A 23653-nucleotide genomic window follows, 5' to 3' on the forward strand; every position below is an offset into this window, starting at 1 on the left:
TGATAGACTGGATGTCACATGTGACACTGAAGACTGGAGTAATGATGCTGAAAATTCAGCTTTGCATCACAGAAATAAATTATTTTTTAAAGTATATTCAAATAGAAAACTATTATTTTAAATTGCAATAATATTTCACAATATTACTGTTTTTTCTGTATTTTTGATCAAATAAATGCAGGCTTGATGAGCAGAAGAGACTTCTTTCAAACACATTAAAAACAGTAATGTTTCCAAACTTTTGACCTGTACTGTACAGTGCAGTATGGACAGTAGTATACAGTTAAGATAGTATGGTTTACAGTAATATAAATTAAATATATTATATATAAGAGCAGAATAGATATACAGTATGAAAAACATATACAGATATGTGCAGTGTAGTTGCAGTAACAATATAAGATTAGTACAAAAAATTAGATGAAATTTGTTGGCAAACTTTTACGTTGGCTTGAAAAGGCCTAGCCCGAAAGTTAAGGCAATACAGTTCGATAGATAGGTCGAAAGAAAGAAAGAATAGATAAAGAAAAAATAAAGGTTAGAAAGAAATATAGAAAGGTTAGAAAGAAGGATAGATAGAAAAAAGAAAGATATGAAGGAGGGATTTTTTCTTTAATCAGTGATGTGAGGAAGGGTGCAGAACCTAAATCTATTGTTTTGCACTTTTAGTGGTAGAGGCAGAGGATGGTGAGGCAACTCCAGTTAAAACACGGGCTCTGAGATCTTACGCCCGTGATCTCTACACGTCCAAGCGGGCCCCACATCTGCTTCCAGTACAATGTATTATTTGCAAACATGAGAAGTACAAGGTTCAGACACACAGCAGGAAAAGGGTAAAAGAAAAGCTAACACAGTCTGAAACACTCCATGCCGGGAAATTGCTACTCGCCGCTGAAGGGAGAAGGGATGAGTCTCTCCTTCTCCATATCCAAGACAGGGACTTGGTGGCTAGTGAAGCACGGTATCACTTCACCTGCTATCGAGATTATACCCGGTACCTGACCACACACAAAATTGAGAGAACAGAAACAAACATATATGAAAATGGATACAAGCACTTCTGCGAAACAGTCATTGAGGAGAGGCTGTTAAAACAACGTGAAGTGCTTCGACTGTCAAAGCTGAATTTGCTTTTCAAAAAAACTGTGGAAGAAACAGAGGGAGTGAACATCGCAGCTTATAAGGCACACTCACTAAAGGCAAGACTTCACAAGTCTCATCCCTTCTTGAAATTCCTGAAGGCATCCACAACCTACCTTGTATATGTGGACAATCTGTCAGCTGACGAGATTGTGCATGAAGTTGCCATCTCCTCTGCTTCCTCCTCATCTGAAGAAAGTGAAGGAGAAATGACAAGTCAAGGAGATATTGAAAATGCCACCATCAACACGGATGATTCTCGGGTGTTATATCATGCAGCAATGACACTTAAAGAAATAATCCAAAAGACATCAAAAAGATCCCCAAAGATTCCATGGCCTCCCACAGCAGGTGATCTCACACTGGAAAATGCCATGAGTGTAGTGCCTCACCAACTTTTTAACTTCATTGCATGGATATCAGGAATGTCATCACAACCATCAGATGAACGTGCTGATGTCACTTCAGAGGACAGCAGAAAGATAGTGTCCACTTGTCAGGACATTATTACCCTGGCAACCAGAGGACGGTGGCTCATGCCAAAACAGTGCTCACTTGCAATGGCAGTTCGGCATATGACTGGCTCTGCACAGCTTATAGGGTTGTTAAATGGTCTGGGTCACTGCTCATCCAATTCCCAGGTCCTCAAGCATGATACTGCCCTTGCTCACCTACAAATGGAGAGAGGAGAAATATACATCTCTGAAAAAGTCAGTGCTGAAATGCCTGTGACTCTTGTCTGGGATAATAATGACTTTGGAGAGGAGACTCTTTCAGGTAAAGGGACAACACATAACACCAATAGTATAATAATTCAGAGGGCCATAAACAGTTATACAGCATCCTTACCAGACAGAGAACACGAGAGCGGTCTGTTCATCCTCCTCCACTGAATCTTTCAACCTACACAAGAGGAAAGCGGTCTGGTCCACAGAATTTTGCATTGAAGATAGATCTCCAGCAGGACCAATACAGATATGCCCAAACTACCGGTAGAAGAATTGATGCTGCATTCTTTTTACTGAAAGTACCTGAGGGCCAGGGAAAAGTCCTTCCTGGATGGACAGGGTTTAATATCATGTTGAAGGAAGACACAGTACTACCATCTACACATGTTGGCTACCTACCAGTGATTGACGCCAGTCCGACTGATCTCAACACTGTCCACACCATCCTGAGCCGCTCCATTGCCATTGCTGACAGCTTGGAACAGAAAGAAGTTGTTTTAGTTATGGATCAAGCCATATATGCCAAGGCCCAAGAGATCCGTTGGCAAACAAATTCTTACTCTGAGAGAATTGTAGTGAGGATGGGAGAGTTCCACACAGCAATGGCATATCTGTCATGCATAGGAAAGTTGTATGGTGATGCTGGCTTTCAGGACATCTTGATAGAGTCTGACCTGGTGGCCGCAGGCTCAATCGATGGAGTGATCTCCGGCCATCACTACAACAGGAGCATACGGGCTCACAAACTCCTGATGGAAGCACTCCAGAAACTGCGCTGGTGGGCATACTTGGACACACTCACACAAGAACAAAATGCAGCAGCTTTAAAAGTGGCAACAGATCTGCAGGAGTGTTTTCCCTCTGAAGAGTTCAAGGTCATGCTAACATCAGACACATTTCAGCAGTTACTGCAAGGTTATGAAGAATTTGTGGTGAAAAACAACTGTAACCACACATTCGCATTTTGGAGCACATACCTTGACATGATGGAAGATTTGCTTATTTTCATCAGGGCAACAAGAGAGGGGAACTGGGCTCTCCATTTGTCCACTGTGCAAAGTATGCTGCCCTGGTTTTTTGCCTGTGGGCAAAGTAAATTATGCCAGGTATTTGACGGCATATTGGGCTGAAATTACCAATCTGGAAGACACACACCCTTCAGCACACCAGCAGCTTCTTTCAGGTGACTTTGTGGCACAAAGACATCAAAGTCATGGTTTTGCCGGCACTGCATGTGATCAAGTCATTGAGCAAACAGCCAATTGTGACTCAAAGACAAAGGGAGGCATCAGTGGGTTCTCTCTGAACAAGGGTGCAGTTCACCGCTGGACCCTAACACAACATGAGCGGGCAGCAATCACTTTGGAATGCAAAACAATGGCAGGAAAGTGCCCGGTAGGACATCTTAACTCGGAGCTAGACAACACCAGAATGCAGAGAGATCAGGCTGATGTGATGAACATTGTGGCCACTATCCAAAATATGGTTAACCCTTTTGACCCATTGCTGGATGGAGAGTCTCTTTGTCACATCTCTTCTGGCCAACAGGCATCAGAAAATGTTGCCACAGACTTACTAGGGGCTAAACAAAGAGGTGTTAAGGCACTCACTGAATTCTGTGAAAAAAGGATCGTCAATGGCGAAGCATCATTCCATGACCCAATAAAGAAAATGAAAATAAAAACATTCAAAGACACTGGACAAAGTACAGTCACAAAAATTAGAGGAAAAGAAATCACCCTAACATCACATCGCAACTTGTTTGCAAGGCTAATTGTTGTGGGCAGCGTTAGGCAAATTAACATCGATGAAATGCTCACTTACAGTTTGGGTCCTTTTCCACAGTCAATTTCCAACTTTGATGGCTCTCTGGTCAAAACCAACAAAGCTAAGCTGATGCACATCTTGCTCGATGAGATCAACCCGCCTGCAACAGTGAGTGACATTCCTGATGGCTCAGTTTGGATTTGGGATGCTATGGCTCTGGTGCAACAACTAAAGCCACAGCCAACATTTGGGTTGTATGCTGATCATGTACTGAGGACATTAGTTCACTCAGCTAAGGCAACCAAGTCAACAGAGCTTCATTTTGTATGCGACACATACAGTGACCTGAGCATCAAAAATGCTGAGCGTAGTCGGCGCGCAGAACAGGGCTACCAAAAAATAAAAATATATGGAGATGACCAAAAAACCCCAAAGCAGTGGAAAAAATTCCTGGCATGTGGCCAAAATAAAGAAAACTTACTGGAGTATTTCTTCCAACATTGGAGCTCATCTGCAAAAAATATAATTGACAATATAACCGTCATTGTTGCACATGGAAGCAAGTGTCACTCAATTAAGATGAATGTGAGCTATACTGACCTTGAGATACTGGAACTCAAAGACCTAGAGACAAGTCAAGAGGAGGCAGACACCAGAATGATACTGCATGCATCCCATGCAGCCAAACACAGCCATGACCTGGTAATCAAGAGCCCAGACACCGATGTCTTTGTGCTGGCTCTAGCTTTCTGCAGCCACATTGATGGCCACCTCCATTTCCATACAGCCAAGGGGAGAAACACACACATTACTGACATTACCAAGCTACAAGCCCATCTTGGCGAAGACAAATGTGATGCCCTTATAGGTCTGCATGCCTTTTCTGGATGTGACACAGTGAGCGCTCTGCATAAGGTTGGGAAAGCAAAAGCATACAAAAAACTAAGTTCAAAAACAGAATACATCACTATGTTTAGAGAACTAGGAACAAGTTTCACCCCATCACCAGAACTATGTGAGGCTCTGGAAGCTTACATGTGTGATCTATATGATCAGAAGGACTGCCAAGATGTCAATATTGCAAGGGCTAAACTGTTCAAATCAGGTAAATGTTCTGAGAGAGACTTGCCTCCAAACAAAGACTCCTTGCATAAAGTCAAGTCAAGTCAAGTCAACTTTATTTATATAGCGCTTTTCACAATACAGATTGTATCAAAGCAGCTTCACAGTATTAAATAAAATAGTACATCAGTGTTTGTTTCTAGTGTAAAACGTCCACGTTTGGTAATGCTGATCAATAGTATTGTTGATTGATTAATTAAATTAAATTAAATAAACACATCCAGCGGGCAAGCTATCAGGCTGCAGTACACAGAAGGAGTCTTGAGTGCATGCCAGACATTCCTCCTCCTGTAAATCATGGCTGGAAGATGGTAGGAGATTTCTACGGAGTGGACTGGATGACACTTCTGCCAGCTCCAGAGGCCATACTGGAACTTGTGCACTGCTCGTGTAAAAAAACTAATTGTGTTAAGGGTAGATGCACATGTAAACTGCATGAGCTGCCATGTACAAACCTCTGTCAGTGTGTAAACTGTGACAATAAGTCACTTGAAGATGATGACTAGGGCACATGCGTGTATGTATGTACACATGTGGGGAGTGGTGTGTTTGTGTGTTGGCTACTCCTGCAGAAGTAAATCTGTATGACATGTTTATGTACATTATAACTCTGCTCTGTTTGATAGCCTATGTTCTTTGATAGTTATACTTATAATCTTGTTTCTTTTACATGCAGTTTATGTTCTTTGATAGTTATTTCTATTACATACAATTCTAACTAACGTTAGAGCTCTTAGCTCTCCGGTTTGAATATTGAATATTGGTTAGAATATTAGAATTTGCACAGTTCCCTACAATTACCAAAAAAAAGTCAAAGGCCAAAAAAAAAAAGAGTCTTGTTGGCAGCCGACGGAAATAAAATGAATACAAATAAACATGTTTGATACATTAAGATATTTTGCATCATCATTTTTTATTGCACTTTAACTATTGTCATATTTTGTGTATGATCCCATACAGTAGTGAAATACATAGCAATATTTGCATATGGTTTAACAGTTTATTGTCATAAATATCAAAAATCTAAAAGGTGTGCATCATACATGAGACCTGGGTGAACAGTGTACAGTTGGTTGTATGACTGTAAGTCATTGTCTTCAAATGCTATTGAACAATGTTGTTTTCGTCAACGATGACGATAACGAAATGATTTCGTTGACGCACCTTTTTTTATGACGATAACGCAACGATGACTAGCTAAAAATGGCTCTAAGGTGACTAAAACATGACGAGACGTTTTCGAGTTTTCGTTGACGAGACGAGACGGAACGAAAATGATTATAATGACGTTCACAATGCATGTCATTTCTGCCTATTTTGCGTGAAATCTGTCTGGTTTGAGCTAAAAATGTATCAGCAATGCTGCCGCTTCCTATCCTTGTTTTGGGTACGCCCACCACCCGGCTGCTATGAGGCGCCGGACTGGACAAAAGCGAAACAAACTGCGCGAGCGAGCGACAGTGCGCGAGAGAGACCGAAAGTGCGCGAGAGAGACCGAGTGTGCCTTCGCGCAAGAGAGACAGAGTGTACGCGAGAGAGACCGAGTGTGTCCGAGCATTAGTTTAGTAGGCTAATTGGTACAAAGTAATATATAATTATTATATAACTTAGATTATAACATAAATTATTATTTAACTAATTATATAATAAAGCCACAATTGGCAAAGTAAGAATGTTTTTATTCCTGGCTTTTTTGGAGTAAAACAGTGATTCCACTGTTACCACTTTATCTGTGTGTAATGTTGTAGTAGCTCAAAGTTTTTTGCTGTTTAAACTGTAAACCATTCCTTTATTACTGTGATTACTGGTGAAAATAGCCAATGTGCTGAAATTTTAGAAGAGCATCAATTCATGGAAAAATATAACTTGAAATATGGGGATAAAAGGTTTCTGCCCAATGCGACAATGAAGTACAGCTTGGCAGCGCTGCATCTCCATCAATGAGAAAGTCTAGTTTATTATGCAAAGGTTTTAAGGTTAACTGTTGTTTTATGAATTGCAACACTTGCTACAACCTGTCAAACCTAAGCCCATTTCCAATACTTTTTAACCTAAATTAATTTGTTAAATATTAAATAATTTGCTACTTTTTTTTTTTTTTACTAAAATTGACTAAAACTTGACTAAAACCTTTTTGCGTTTTCGTCGACTAAAACTTGACTAAAACCTTTTTGTGTTTTCGTCGACTAAAACTTGACTAAAACTATCAAGTTTATAAGTGACTAAAATGTGACTAAAACTAAAAAGCATTTTCTTCCAAAAGACTAAGACTAAAACTAAAAGGGCTGCCAAAAACAACACTGCTATTGAAGTTAGAAATGTTTATACCAATGTCGCATGTAATTTTGAGACGGTCCCTAATAATGCGAATATCAAACGTCCAACGTCAAGCCAACTTCATGCCAGTGACTTCCTTTTACACTGAAATGCCTTCCGTTTGCACTGAAAAGTTCACGCACATCCACATATGAAATCACTCGCATATAGCCTACATATATACACAACTAAAGCATGCATCCACGTTTTATTTTGTATGTATGCGCGCATCGAGTGTATATGTATGTGCGAGTGTTTATAGGTGTATATGCATGCAAGTTTATATGAATATGCGAGTATTTATAGATGTATACGTGCGTCAAGTTTATATGTATATGCAAGTTATTCGCAAGTGTATGCATTCATTACTACCATAATATGTATTGGTATGGATTTCATATTAGTGTGCACGTGTATTTCATACATGTATTTTGAACATCCAATAGTATAACGTTACATGTATATGCGAGTAATTTATAGGTGTATATGCACGTGTGTTATGCATGTATTGATAAGCGAAGTTTGATTTAAATCCTACGTGGCGCCACATAGCTACTGCCAGAGCCGTTAAATATGATATTCTTCAACGGCTCTGGCTACTACTAGTTCGCCAGCTGAAACGTTACCCTACTAAAACGACACTAGGCGAGACGCTTACACACGTTTGAACAACACAGTGTACAAAACAAACATTTTATATAGATATTCTAATTAAATGAATACTTACAATCACACAAAAAATGTCCTTGACGATGATCAATGCGCTGCTCAATGCGCTGCTGCTGCTCGTGTCTTAGAGCTTAGATCGGGCCCAACAAATCAAGCCCGACCCTACCCGAGCCCGAGCCCGTTGTGTCCGAGCCCGGCCCGGCCCGACACGTTCACTGTAATTATGAGCCGAGCCCGATTTAAACCCGACCATTTTTAATATGTGGGCCGTTATAACCAGGGGCGGCGCCAGAATTTTTTTTAATGCAGGTGCTGCTGTGCTATATCATTCAGGCTACAGGGGGGAGCTGCGCAGTTATATATGTTATATAAATACTATTAATAAATGAGAAAAAATTGGCCACACAATATTAAATATTAAATTATTTTAATTATCACAATTAAAGTTTTAATTTTATTAAATTGGACAAGCACAACATTCAGCATTCAATCAAATATTCTTAAAGATTAATTATTATTAATAATGTTACTTCAACATATTGTTATTTCAACATAATATGTGTGTGAGCAACAAGCAAGATGTGCATTTGTAAATTCGGTGACAGCGCGAGTTTCAAATGGAGTAGTCCTTATGGGACACCATGTGTCAAAATGATTTACGACTTTGACCTTTGACCTTTTGGCAGGTTGAACTTCCGGTGACCTTTATGATTGACGGGTTGAACTTCCGGAATGCGGTCATGGGATTAACCTTTGCCCTATCGATCATGTTGTTTGACAGTTAGTTTTGAACTATGACCTATCTAGGACTAAATCATAGTTTTGACGGGTAGTTTTGTCCTATATTAACAGAACAGATGTTTTTTGCCGTTTGTTTGAACTTTGTCCCAGTTATATGTGTGTGTGTGTGTGTGGTTATATGGCTTGTGCCTGCGCCCCCACCGCAGTGAAAGTGAGAAGCGTATGTCACACAAAATAATCTCATCCTTTAAAATAAAACATACATTGAAACCAATTATTTTAGATGAATAAAAGTGTATAAAACAAAAAGCTACTAAAACCAATTATTTTAGAGGGTTGAAAAGTATGTCCATACCATTGACGTCCACAAAAATAATTAACCTAAAGTTAAAAAACATACCTTTAAAAGTATATAAAATAAAAATTATTTTAGTTTTAGATAAAAAATACATAAACATTCTGCTCTTTAAAAGTGTATAATCTAAAACAATTTAAGGTTGAAAAAACATACCTGTAAAAGTGTATAATATAAAATAATTATTTTAGCTGAATAAAATTGTCTTACCTTATTTTAGAAAGTTGAAGTATACCATTGATGTCCACAAAAAATGCAATGTATGAATGGATTCAAAATTGTTTTACACAACTGAATTCACATAGTCATTCCTGAATGACCTCACACTCTCAAAACATAAGGAGCGCGCTTCTAATGTATGTGTGTCAAAAAGTAAAACACACGTGTCTGTGTGTGTGTGTGTGTGTGTGTCTATGCGCGCCCCCCATTCCTGTGAGCTCTGACATCTGAAACACGGTCAAGTCTATATCAGACTAACAAGTTGAAAACATGCCTTTAAAAGTATAATATAAATATCTTATTGATCCAATTATTTTAGTTTTAGATGAATAAAAGAATATAAAATAAAAAGCTTGCTAAAAATAAAAATCATCTTACATGTTAGAGGTAAAGTATACCACGGATGTCCATAAAAATGCAATGTATGAAACGGAGTCGCAGGTCCCTCCTGCCTTCACATTCCTGAACAGTATATATAAATGGGGTCAGTTATTTCATATATGTCACATTCAGTTATTTCACATTCATATGTAAAACATTCTGTTCTTTTTAAAAGTATATAAATGTTAATAAAATAATATACAATAATATCTTACTAAAATAATTAAAGTTGAAAAAAGATTCTATCATTTAAAAGTGTTTAAATGAAATCTTGCAAATTAAACTAAAGTTGAAAAACATACTGTTCTTTAAAAGCATTTAAAAAGCTTACTAAAACCAATTGTTTTAGTTTTAGATAAAAATTACATAAAACATTCTATCCTTTATATTCTATCATTTATATAATATAAATGATATAATCTAAAACAATTAAACTAAGGTTGAAAAACATTCTATCCTTTAAAAGTATATAATTAAATGCTTATACAATATATATTACTAAAAATAAAAATAATCTTACATGTTAGAGAGAGTTGAAGAAGCTCTTAACACATCAATTCCATACGAATGGGTCACAAAAATAATTTAACTAAAGTTGAAAAAAATATTCTGTTCTTTTTAAAAGTATATAATGAAATACTTATAAAATCTACCGAACCAAGTATTTCAGTTTTAGATAAACAAAACTGTCTCAAAACATAGCGCGTCTAATGTATGTGTGTCAAAAAGTAAAGGAGCCGTGCGCGTTTCTGTGTGTGCATGTGTGTGTGTGTGTGTGTGTGTGTGTCTGTGCGCGCCCCTTCACATGTGAGCTCTGACCCCTCTCCTTCGCATACCAGAGCACGGTGAAAGTGAGGAAGGGGTTTCCTAATATCACACTAACAAAAGTTGAAAAACATACTGTTCCTTAAAAGTGTATAAATAAAATGGTTATAAAAATATACTGAAACCAATTATTTTAGATGAATAAATAAAATTCATCTTACATGTTTAGAGTTACAACTCTTGAACTTACAAGTTCAAGAAGCTCTTAAAGACATAAATCACAGAGTGGTTCTCTCTCACACCAGCGTCTCTGACTCAGAGGGTTGTATTCAGTGATGGGATGAGACATTTTGAATGCTGTGTTGGGGGTAAATTAATTTCAAAGTTTAAATGATATCTTTTTAAAAAAATATTTGTTTCATAACATATAGATGTCCATACATCCTATGAATGAGACTGCAGTTGTAATAGAAAAGACTTTTTTTTTCCTGACTCTGCTCCTTCGCATTCCTGAGCACAGTGAAAGTGATAATAATGTTTTAAATTTCACAAAAATAATATAAAATAAATACCTTGCTAGAAATCTACTGAAATGCTTGTAAAAAGAATAAAATTCATCTCACATGTTTAGAGAGTTACGATTCTTGAACTTATGTGTTCAAGAAGCTGTTGAGAGCCATAAATCACAGAGTGGTTCTCTCTCACACCAGCGTCTCTGACTCCTAGGGTTTATTCAGCGATCAGAATGAGACATTGTGTTAGGGCTAAATTTATTTCAAAGTTTAAATGTAAATGTAATGTAATGTATAAAAAATGTATAAAAAAGTCTCTCAAACAGAGGCCCTCGCTCGTGTCTATGCTGCATTCTGACATCCCCTCCTTTCATTTCCAGAGGTAACAGTGACACTGTGAAGTGTATCTCACACTAACTAAAGTTAAAAAACATTCTGTTCTTTATAAGTATATAACAAATATTCTCTCTCTCATCTAAAAGCATAACCTTAAAAAGTTTGCATTAGATATTTTAAAAGATTGATTAAATTAAATCTTTAAAGTTTCAATACATGCTCATCTTCTATTTATCTGTACTTATGTATGATATAAATTATTATTTTTTGCTTAACGGTGACCTAAAGTATAATTGTTATTAAACAATGTCTGTTCAAAAACTGTACTTGGTCGTCTTAAATCTCATTTATACGAAAAAGATTCAACCAGCATTTTTTGTCCATGTGGGGGTTTCAACTTTTATGGTGGGGCTTTCCATAGCTATCCCGTACATCTAAACAGAACCATCACAGAAAACTACATTTTCAAAATGTAAACAAAAGTTTTAGCTAAATAAAAACACCTTATTTCCAGAGAGGCAAAGTAGTTCTTTATGCAATGATAAAAACGATCCAAAAAAGCAAATAGTTTAAGTTGTCCTATAACAGCCCCAGGCCCTTCAGTGATAAACTACAGTGTGAACTGAAGCTTCGGGATATAGGGCGACAGACCAGATGAGTCTCGGGGGGAGTCTCTCTGCATTCCAGACTACATCCAAAGTTTACACTAATTTCATTTAAAAGTTTAAATCAAATCTTTAAAATCATATCTTCTTAGAAGATTTATGTATTATTGTTACTAAGCAGCGTCTGTCCAAAAACTTGAGATCTTAGATCTTTTGTCCATACAACATGAAACATGTTGTCAAAGTTTGTCACAATGTTTTTAAGAAATCCTAGGACTTTACATTGCTCTTATTTAGACAAAGTTGTATCATTTGGAAAATCATCACACAATTTGAGAGATGCAATGTGTGATAAGTAAAAATCACCCATCGTATAAGATCATTTTTACTTGTATCTCCCGAACTAGGGTGAAACCCTTTACTGAGAATATACCACCGGCCATCTACTCAAAATATATGTAGAAGTTTCAAATGTTAGCATTTGTTGATGGTGGTCGCATGAACAGACTTTGGGGAGAGCTATATCAGGAAGCTATGCCCTTTGACCTCCTCGATTTTGCAGGCCTTTTTGTTAAAGATTTTAGAAGATTCCCATCTAGCGGTGAAATTCTATTTTGCATTTAAACGAATAGTGCTTTCTAGCAGTTCTCCCATCTACTCGCTTTTTCAACTTTGGTAAATGTGCCAAGAATCTATGACAACGTGTCTTCCGATAGCGCTTCATCGAGTTTAATTGTACATGTTCTACCGTTATGATGTACTTGTTACATGTTCTACCGTACATGTTCTACCGTTCTATATAATGATTTACACAACCGAGCAATAGACCGTACCTTTGACTTACCCGTCGAGAAGAAAGTAGATTCCTAGATAAAAGCTATCCCGATATTTATTTACATACCGATAAATTAAATTTGAATTTAATTAAAACTTCTCCTGTGGCTCGGCTTAACTATGATCCAGCATTATATTGTACCGTGCAGTGCAGCCTTTCAAATGTGGCGGGGGCAGTATCAACGCCTCCCATATGGTCTAGCGGTTAGGATTCCTGGTTTTCATCCAGGCTGCTACTCAATAGTCGAATAATCATCAATAATAATTTTTAGTCTTAGAGGCCTACACGAACTGCAGAAACAAGCAGAATGTGTGAAAACTCAGTTTCAGTACCAAATCATTTTCACAAATACAATTATATTGAATTCAGAAAATTTCACTATGGAATACTTTATCTATCATAATTTCAATTTAGTACGTCATCATTTCAACTTTTCATCTCATAATTATGACGCATAGTCATAATTTCAACTTTTTAAGTCATTTCGACTTTTTGTCAATTACGCCTTTTTAATGTTTTAAAGTCATAATTTGGTTGTTGACTATAGTAGTGTTGCACCTGCATGTCCACTAACTCGCTTGTGAGAGTCAGAGTGTGTAAAGTAAGCTCTCATTAGTGTTAGTAGAGTATTACTGGACTGGTAGGGTTAGAATAAGTAATATTACAATAAAATATCTGTTGGGGGGCATCGCGATAAAGAGTTAGCAGATATTAAGCACATATTAAAATTAACATTTTTCAACCGAGCGAGTCTGCGCATGAGAGGCCTTCTTCAACTTTTTAATTCAGAATTACAATGACGCCTTTTTAATGTAATGCTTAAAACGTCATAATTTGGTTGTTGACTATAGTAGTGTTGATGATGAAACGTGCTAGTGCTTTTTGTACCTCTCTGGTATTATAGTGTTTCAAGATGGCGGAACGACACGGAAGCCTCCTTGGACTTACCCGTCCCATGTAAATAAAAGATAAGAAATGATCTGATTTTAAGAAAGATCATTTTACACCCACGAGGACATATTTATGAATAAAGATGATGATTTTAGCTAATAAAATACAATTTTTCAATCTACACATGAGAGACCTTCAGAAGTCAGAACTTCAGGGGTAGGCCCGTTGGCGAAAACACTGCATGTGTAAGGTAGTTTTCCAGATTTTCACCCAAAATCAAATACTGTATGACACTTTTCAAAGTTAGAATAACCTGTTGTGTTCTGACACAAGGCCATTAACCGGTTCTTTTTGTTTTATAAATGTACTTTGCTTATTTCTAAATATCAACCTGATAAATATGAATTCACGATTAAACAAGATCATTTTTAAGAAAAAACATTTTTAAGAAAAATACAACTAAACTATGATAATGTTTAGTTTAGATGTGGATGATTAAGTTTCAGGCGTAGTGCAACCAGATTTCTCTAACATCTCACTCACAACGCAAAACGTTGTAAATAAACATTTTCAAACTGTAATTTTATTTTATTGATTATGGTGATTTAAAGTTTTTGTTATTAACTAATACCTTTATCTTTTAACTAACATCTAACCCCAAATAAACAGATAATGGAATGTTCACAATCTACATTGTTAGATATTCTCCTACATGTATGTAAGCAGTTGTGCTTAAATCTTTGGCTGTATCTTTACACAGCATAGCAATTCAAAGTTCCACACTTTGGTAAAACCTGCAGGTAAAATTCCACAAAAGTAAATTCTAATTCTTCATCATCATGAGCCATTTAAAACAAATACAGGAAAGCCACTATAGTGATCCGTTTTAGCTTTTGAATGTCTGTCATTGACATCTTGTTTCTTTTTGTACAGTTTGCAAAAAGTACATAGACTGTGGTCAAACATGTTAGGAATGTATCCTATACATTATAGGTCCTTCTACACGATAGGCCTTTAACCGGTTCTTTTTTGTTTTATAAAAAAAAAAAAAAAAAAAAATATGACTAAAAATAATGACTAAATCTTTCTGCGATGCCTACGAAACATCGACGTCAAAGATGAGTATGGCTGTTTTTCTGTTACCTATTACACTATAACGCGTCTAACTATTACACAGTTAAGCTAATTAATTACGGTTGATACGTGGTATTTTTTAACGTGAATTGATTCATTTTTTATTCCGTCCACACTTTGACACCATTGTTTTATGATCTTCTTTTTATTCTGCATAATGCCGACATGTTTTAACATATCGTACATTTCAATCGTTAGATTAATCATCTATCTAACAGTCATCGGTCAGATTCTTGTTTATATTGAACATTGTTGAACCGTTTTTCAATATTATTGAAAATAATTGTTAAATAAAAGGGCTATTGTTCTTGGCCTTATCAAAGTTCACATAGTTTTCACCGTACCGACTCTGAAACAAGACTTTGTTTAAAAGATTTTGTTTGCATTTCTTCTGAAACACCCTGTTTTGAAATTGTTTAACACCACTAGCGTAACACTTATCGTATTGCCGGTTGCGATTGTAATGTTTTTTCTTTACACTTTCCCCAGGATATCATATTTGTTCATATACGACGGTATTCACATGAATTGGCTTGAATTGTATCTTGATTTGATACGAGAGACATTTATTATATTATACCGTAAATAGCGCTAGAATGTATGTTTTAATATTTTAATTATATCTCTGGTTCTATGTTTTTAAAGACTCTTTCTATAAGCGACCCTCAAAATCTGTGCATACAACAAAATTACTTTTGTTTGAAGAAAAACTCAGCGGGTGCTATTGAATCTATTAAACACCCCTGAATTCGGTAATGTTATCACATTTTAATTTCAACTAACTTACTTTTCAAATAACATCTTGTTGGTCAAATGAACTTAAAGCCTGCGCAAAATTATTCTTAAAAAACATTAACTTAAAGCATGCACATCCTAACTACTTTCTAAATGTTTGTAAATCCAAAAACTGTTGTCACTGTTGTCACTGGATTGTTTTTATGCATCAAGTTAAATGTAAATTTGCAAATCCAAATGATAGGAAAACTTTATGATAGGAAAGTACGGACGGCGTCTTTGACCAATCCTCTACATATGGGGCACTTGCGCAGAGAAGGCGCACATTCTTTGCACACAACTAGGTGACCACAGGGGATGAAGACAATGTTTACTTCCTTATCCATGCAAACTTTGCATGTGCGCTCCTCTTGAAGTCTTCTTAACTGTTCCTCCATAGGCAAGTCTGAAAGATCTTGACTCGGGGATGCAGCTTCATTTGTCTGGGCCGTCAGGCCACACTCAAATTCCATCTCCAAAGCAGGATTGTTCTCTTGTTCTCTCACAAATTCTCTCGAGTCACTGTCTCCATGAGTCAATAGCCGCTCAAATAGTCTTGGAAATCTTGCTTGAATCTGATGAACAAACTCTTGGCCCTTTTCTTGCAGCAGGTATTGACATCTTGGAAACCACTTGGCATGTTCTACCCATGGATCATCACCAGACTCCCAACATCTGAGTCCACCATCGCATGAAAAGCACTTCACGTCATCATTACGACCAACATAGTAAAAACCAGCCTTAGCCAATTGGTCTGGTCGAACAGTTATTCTTGAGGGCCAGTAGACAAATGTGAGCGACCTTTCTTCACACCGTTGCATTGCCGATGCATTGAAAAGGCTAGATAAAGGTACATTATCTGCACGGTCACCTCGAATGAAGGGGCAGTTGGGGTAATGTCTCTGGTGCTCTGATACTGCACGATCTCCCGGTTCCCAGTTGCTAAGCTGGCCTCCACAACTGAAGCAAGCCACTCTGTCGCCCTGACCAAGGTAGTAGAAACCACTTTTGGCAAGCTCGGCCGGACTTACTGGTGCAAGAGTCCAATTCTGAAAGGTGTCAAGGCGTTCCTGTTCCCGACGCATGCCAGGATTGTGACAAGCCGGAGGTTGCTGGTGAGACATATCCATGTTTAAGTAAACTCCTCCGTTTGGCCTGAAACGGATGTCGCAGGGGTGGAAAGCTCTCAGTTGCGAAGCGGGGAAAAGGGTGAAGACATAAAAATGGGACCACAGGGCGTGTCCACTCAAGCCCTTCTCTCTGCCGGACTAGTGTCTAGTCATCCATGGCAGAACGCATCATCTTATTAAAAAATGTAATGAGAACAAGAACAACACCACAAAATGTCCTTTCTTCTGTTCTGGGCAAAACAGTTGTATCATTTGATACAACTGTATTGCCGCCTCGGGAATATGGTAATTAAAATGCAGAAAACAAATATTGAAATATTCTAAATATTATGAGCTCAGACATTTTTTAACCAGAATTATTTATTTCAACATTATACTTTCATACATTGAAGTAGTGAAGAAATTTGAGTGAAAGACATTTACAGATGGTCTAACCAGAATAAAAAATATCCGCAGGCTATCATGTCTTGCTCCAGGCTATAGTTGACCAGACTTTCAACTAATTCACCAACGTCAGTTTTTGCATTTTTTGACACCAGTGACACACAGAGATCCGTTACAAAAGTCCATATAGCGAGTATTTCGATGATTTGGAATTCGTCACTACATTCACGCAACACATCCAGAACTTTTCTGAGGATTACGCCGATCGGCTCTTTGCCGTTAAAAAACATGGGTGTTACATCAGGCCATGACTTTATCAAGCCTCTTACGTCATCCATTTCATTTTTGAGATTTGTCACACGTTTGGTATCCTGCGCACAATCTTTTTTCATATCACGCGCAGCGTCGATGATCCTGTGCATCAAGCCAACCATTTGGCCTCTAAAATAATCTTTAAACATAGAGTCCAGCATATCTCTTAAACGACACTCTTTGCCCGTGGCACACTCACACACCGGAGGATAATTGTACCCCGTATCGCCAGAACTCAACGGGGAGTCGCTCTCCTTTAGGTTTTGCGTCGCCATTTTTTCAGCTTTTCGAAGAGTCTAATGAATCTCCTGCAATGTTCCTGGAATCTCCCTTGCGGTACAATCGTGCCTTGTGCGTTAATGCGCAGAAGTTTGTGGGTCAGAAGTTTGCGTCAGGTTCAGGACTTTCAACTTTTGTTGCAGTGGCGCAGCAGTCCGAGGCTAGTAGAGCTAGAGTAGAGCGTGTAATGTCGTGAAATATTTATCAGGCTGGGGTCCACCCACCCTGTTGTGTAGAATGTATGGAGGTTGGCCTCAGGAAAGCCATAAATAACTAGTTCCTGCATAACCAACAAGTCCTACATGTCGCCAGAGAGAAGTTTGAATCGTTCGAGTCATACACACAAGTGCAGCGATGGAGCGCGTGAACACGAGCAGTGTGAGAGGATTCCTGAGATCTTGCGACGATCTGACTGAGAAGATTCGCTGTTTAATACAGAAGAAACTCATCAAGAAGTACTTGAGCAGGTATAAAAACCTATTTTATTTGTGGATTAAAGAATAGAATAAAGAATAGCCATTTCTATAATAAAAGTATTTCTCTCACTATGGACAACCAATCCCATGCATGCCAAACTATCATTTGGCATAACTAATCATTATCAACATATATTTTTTTGATTAAAAGAGTTCCAAAAGAGTTTTTGACCCGCTAAGTGCTCCAAAGTTCACTTTGTCCACAAAAAAAAAGGAACTTAGTCTTAATTTAACGAAGGCTATGGATGTTAGGTAAATACGTTTATTAAATTGTACACATTCATTCATGTACACATGTTATGTGTTTCTTCTCCTTTCACATTAAATCACAATTTAGAAAAAAAGAAATTAGAAACAAATTGATTATTTTTGTAGTTGTTTAACATTTCTCAAAACATTTGTCAAATATGAAATGTTTAGTTTAGCTACTTGCACCTTATCTCGCACTTTGACCGTTATCAGCTATTATCAGATACTATTGTCCTAACATAGACTATTGTTTTAACTCTGGTTTAACCTGCTGTTCACCGGCCATCATGTGCTCTAACACCTGCAGCATCAGCCGGTTCATTGACTTTGAACTGGTGTATGAATGTGTTTATTTTATGTTAACTTTATTTTTGCTGTACATACATTTGATTCTTCTAACTGCTTGTCTTTGGTTAATACAGCTGGAGAAGAACAACAGGGAGGTTGGAAGATACAGTAGAGGAACTACCGTATATCAAATGTAGGAAAAGATTTATAATTTTACTTTGTTAGTAGTGAATATGTTTCTCAATCTTCAATCTTCTTAAAAAAAATTTTTTTTTTAACAGATGGTGACGTTCAGACGCTGAGCATTCAAACACATTCTGGAAACATGACAAACCAACAGCCTAACAACCATCTACAACGACAGCATAATAATACTACTAATAATAATAATAATAATTCTACATCATTCGGACGGCTATTCATTCAGATCCCTAATCAGCTTACCTTCACAATTGACCAGAAGAATGGTGGGACAATAGTTGCTCCAATCATGGTAGAAAAGACAATATATGGTGATGTTAACATCAGTGTGGTGAGTGTCTGATAAGTTAGTCCATAGTCTTTACAAGAGTGTGACAAAATACAGCCAAAGATTTAAGCACAACTACTTAGATACATAGGAGAATATCTAACAATGTAGATTGTGAACATTCCATTATCTGTTTATTTGGGGTCAGATGTTAGTTAAAAGATAAAGGTATTAGTTAATAACAAAAACTTTAAATCACCATAATCAATAAAATAAAATTACAGTTTGAAAATGTTTATTTACAACGTTTTGCGTTGTGAGTGAGATGTTAGAGCAATGTTAGAGAAATCATCAACAACTAAACTAAACATTATCATGGTTTATTTTTCTTAAAAATGTTTTTTCTTAAAAATTATCGTTTCATCGTATTCATATTTATCAGGTTGATGTTTAGAAATAAGCAAAGTACATTTATAAAACAAAAAGAACCGGTTAATGGCCTTGTGTCAGAACACAACCGGTTATTCTAACTTTGAAAAGTGTCATACAGTATTTGATTTTTACACACGCAGTGTTTTCGCCAACGGACCTACCCCTGAAGTTCTGACTTCTGAAGGTCTCTCATGTGTAGATTGAAAAATGGTATTTAATTAGCTAAAATCATCATCTTTATTCATAAATATGTCCTCTTTCTTAAAATCAGATCATTTCTTATCTGTTATTTACATGGGGCGGGTAAGTCCAAGGAGGCTTCCGCCATCTTGAAACACTATAATACCAGAGAGGTACAAAAAGCACTAGCACGTTTCATCATCAACACTACTATAGTCAACAACCAAATTATGACTAAAAAACGTTTTAAGCATTACATTAAAAAGGCGTCATTGTAATTCTGAATTAAAAAGTTGAAGAAGGCCTCTCATGCGCAGATTCGCTCGGTTGAAAAATGGTATGTTGTCATTAAACATGAACTCTTTATCGCGATGCTCCCCAACAGATATTTTATTCTAATATTACTTATTCTAACCCTACCAGTCCACTAATACTCTACTAACACTAATGAGAGTTTACTTTACACACTCTGACTCTCACAAGCGAGTTAGTAGGCATGCAGGTGCAACACTACTATAGTCAACAACCAAATTATGACTTTAAAACATTAAAAAGGCGTAATTGACAAAAAGTCGAAATGATGACTTAAAAAGTTGAAATTATGACTATGCGTCATAATTATGAGATGAAAAGTTGAAACTAAATTGAAATTATGATAAAGTATTCCATCGTGAAATTTTCTGAATTCAATATATTGAATGTATTTGTGAAAATGATTTGGTACTGAAACTGAGTTTTCACACATTCTGCTTGTTTCTGCAGTTCGTGTAGGCCTCTAAGACTATGAATTACTAAAAATTATTATTGATGATTATTCGACTATTGAGTAGCAGCCTGGATGAAAACCAGGAATCCTAACCGCTAGACCATATGGGAGGCGTTGATACTGCCCCCGCCACATTTGAAAGGCTGCACTGCACGGTACAATATAATGCTGGATCATAGTTAAGCCGAGCCACAGGAGAAGTTTTAATTAAATTCAAATTTAATTTATCGGTATGTAAATAAATATCGGGATAGCTTTTATCTAGGAATCTACTTTCTTCTCGACGGGTAAGTCAAAGGTACGGTCTATTGCTCGGTTGTGTAAATCATTATATAGAACGGTAGAACATGTACGGTAGAACATGTACGGTAGAACATGTAACAAGTACATCATAACGGTAGAACATGTACAATTAAACTCGATGAAGCGCTATCGGAAGACACGTTGTCATAGATTCTTGGCACATTTACCAAAGTTGAAAAAAAACGAGTAGATGGGAGAACCACAATGGGAGAAATCTTTAACAAAAACGCCTCCAAAATCGAGGAGGTCAAAGGGCATGCTTCCTGCTATAGCTCTCCCCAACGTCTGTTCATACGGCCACCATCAACAAATGTTTGAAACTTCTACATATATTTTGAGTAGATGGCCGGTGGTATATTCTCAGTAAAGGGTTTCACCCTAGTTCGGAAGATACGAGTAAAAATGATCTTATACGATGTGTCATTTTTACTTTGATTTTCCAAATGATACAACTTTGTCTAAATAAGAGCAATGTAAAGTCCTAGGATTTCTTAAAACATTGTGACAAACTTTGACAACATGTTTCATGTTGTATGGACAAAAGATCTAAGATCTCAAGTTTTTGGACAGACGCTGCTTAGAAATTAGTGTAAACTTTGGATGTAGTCTGGAATGCAGAGAGACTCCCCCCCGAGACTCATCTGGTCTGTCGCCCTATATCCTGAAGCTTCAGTTCACACTGTAGTTTTATCACTGAAGGGCCTGGGGCTGTTATAGGACAACTTAAACTATTTGCTTTTTTGGATCGTTTTTATCATTGCATAAAGAACTACTTTGCCTCTCTGGAAATAAGGTGTTTTTATTTAGCTAAAACTTTTGTTTACATTTTGAAAATGTAGTTTTCTGTGATGGTTCTGTTTAGATGTACGGGATAGCTATGGAAAGCCCCACCATAAAAGTTGAAACCCCCACATGGACAAAAAATGCTGGTTGAATCTTTTTCGTATAAATGAGATTTAAGACGACCAAGTACAGTTTTTGAACAGACATTGTTTAATAACAATTATACTTTAGGTCACCGTTAAGCAAAAAATAATAATTTATATCATACATAAGTACAGATAAATAGAAGATGAGTATGTATTGAAACTTTAAAGATTTAATTTAATCAATCTTTTAAAATATCTAATGCAAACTTTTTAAGGTTATGCTTTTAGATGAGAGAGAGAATATATTTTATATACTTATAAAGAACAGAATGTTTTTTAACTTTAGTTAGTGTGAGATACACTTCACAGTGTCACTGTTACCTCTGGAAATGGAAGGAGGGGATGTCAGAATGCAGCATAGACACGAGCGAGGGCCTCTGTTTGAGAGACTTTTTTATACATTTTTTATACATTACATTTTATAAAGATATCATTTAAACTTTGAAATAAATTTAGCCCTAACACAATGTCTCATTCTGATCGCTGAATAAACCCTAGGAGTCAGAGACGCTGGTGTGAGAGAGAACCACTCTGTGATTTATGTCTTTAAGAGCTTCTTGAACTTGTAAGTTCAAGAGTTGTAACTCTAAACATGTCAGATGAATTTTATTTATTCATCTAAAATAATTGGTTTGAGTATATTTTTATAACCATTTTATTTATACACTTTTAAGGAACAGTATGTTTTTCAACTTTTGTTAGTGTGATATTAGGAAACCCCTTCCTCACTTTCACCGTGCTCTAATATGCGAAGGAGAGGGGTCAGAGCTCACATGTGAAGGGGCGCGCACAGACACACACACACACACACACACACACACATGCACACACAGAAACGCGCACGGCTCCTTTACTTTTTGACACACATACATTAGACGCGCTATGTTTTGAGACAGTTTTGTTTATCTAAAACTGAAATACTTGGTTCGGTAGATTTTATAAGTATTTCATTATATACTTTTAAAAAGAACAGAATATTTTTTTCAACTTTAGTTAAATTATTTTTGTGACCCATTCGTATGGAATTGATGTGTTAAGAGCTTCTTCAACTCTCTCTAACATGTAAGATTATTTTTATTTTTAGTAATATATATTGTATAAGCATTTAATTATATACTTTTAAAGGATAGAATGTTTTTCAACCTTAGTTTAATTGTTTTAGATTATATCATTTATATTATATAAATGATAGAATATAAAGGATAGAATGTTTTATGTAATTTTTATCTAAAACTAAAACAATTGGTTTTAGTAAGCTTTTTAAATGCTTTTAAAGAACAGTATGTTTTTCAACTTTAGTTTAATTTGCAAGATTTCATTTAAACACTTTTAAATGATAGAATCTTTTTTCAACTTTAATTATTTTAGTAAGATATTATTGTATATTATTTTATTAACATTTATATACTTTTAAAAAGAACAGAATGTTTTACATATGAATGTGAAATAACTGAATGTGACATATATGAAATAACTGACCCCATTTATATATACTGTTCAGGAATGTGAAGGCAGGAGGGACCTGCGACTCCGTTTCATACATTGCATTTTTATGGACATCCGTGGTATACTTTACCTCTAACATGTAAGATGATTTTTATTTTTAGCAAGCTTTTTATTTTATATTCTTTTATTCATCTAAAACTAAAATAATTGGATCAATAAGATATTTATATTATACTTTTAAAGGCATGTTTTCAACTTGTTAGTCTGATATAGACTTGACCGTGTTTCAGATGTCAGAGCTCACAGGAATGGGGGGCGCGCATAGACACACACACACACACACACACAGACACGTGTGTTTTACTTTTTGACACACATACATTAGAAGCGCGCTCCTTATGTTTTGAGAGTGTGAGGTCATTCAGGAATGACTATGTGAATTCAGTTGTGTAAAACAATTTTGAATCCATTCATACATTGCATTTTTTGTGGACATCAATGGTATACTTCAACTTTCTAAAATAAGGTAAGACAATTTTATTCAGCTAAAATAATTATTTTATATTATACACTTTTACAGGTATGTTTTTTCAACCTTAAATTGTTTTAGATTATACACTTTTAAAGAGCAGAATGTTTATGTATTTTTTATCTAAAACTAAAATAATTTTTATTTTATATACTTTTAAAGGTATGTTTTTTAACTTTAGGTTAATTATT

General features: G+C 36.3%; 3 protein-coding genes across 5 annotated transcripts in view; 1 reads left to right on the plus strand and 2 right to left on the minus strand.

The window, feature by feature from the left end:
- Positions 1 to 23653, plus strand: part of LOC311079881 (uncharacterized protein) — a 518544-nt gene that overhangs the window by 417564 nt on the left and 77327 nt on the right. The gene's annotated exons all lie outside the window — the stretch shown is intronic.
- Positions 1 to 23653, minus strand: part of LOC311079578 (uncharacterized protein) — a 447200-nt gene that overhangs the window by 31312 nt on the left and 392235 nt on the right. The window lies entirely within an intron of this gene.
- Positions 15477 to 16638, minus strand: LOC311079833 (putative inhibitor of apoptosis). The gene has a single exon (XM_084109563.1). It carries the CDS (start codon positions 16418 to 16420, stop codon positions 15503 to 15505), a length of 918 nt encoding a protein of 305 aa, XP_083965689.1. The 5' UTR covers positions 16421 to 16638; the 3' UTR covers positions 15477 to 15502.

Source organism: Abramis brama (assembly GCF_963993115.1).
Source record: "Abramis brama genome assembly, chromosome: 1".
Taxonomy (NCBI): Eukaryota; Metazoa; Chordata; class Actinopteri; order Cypriniformes; family Leuciscidae; genus Abramis; species Abramis brama.

Coding starts and splice junctions, on each gene's coding strand:
- LOC311079833 (XM_084109563.1), bottom strand. CDS start 16,420: ATGGATATGTCTCACCAGCAACCTCCGGCTTGTCACAATCCTGGCATG.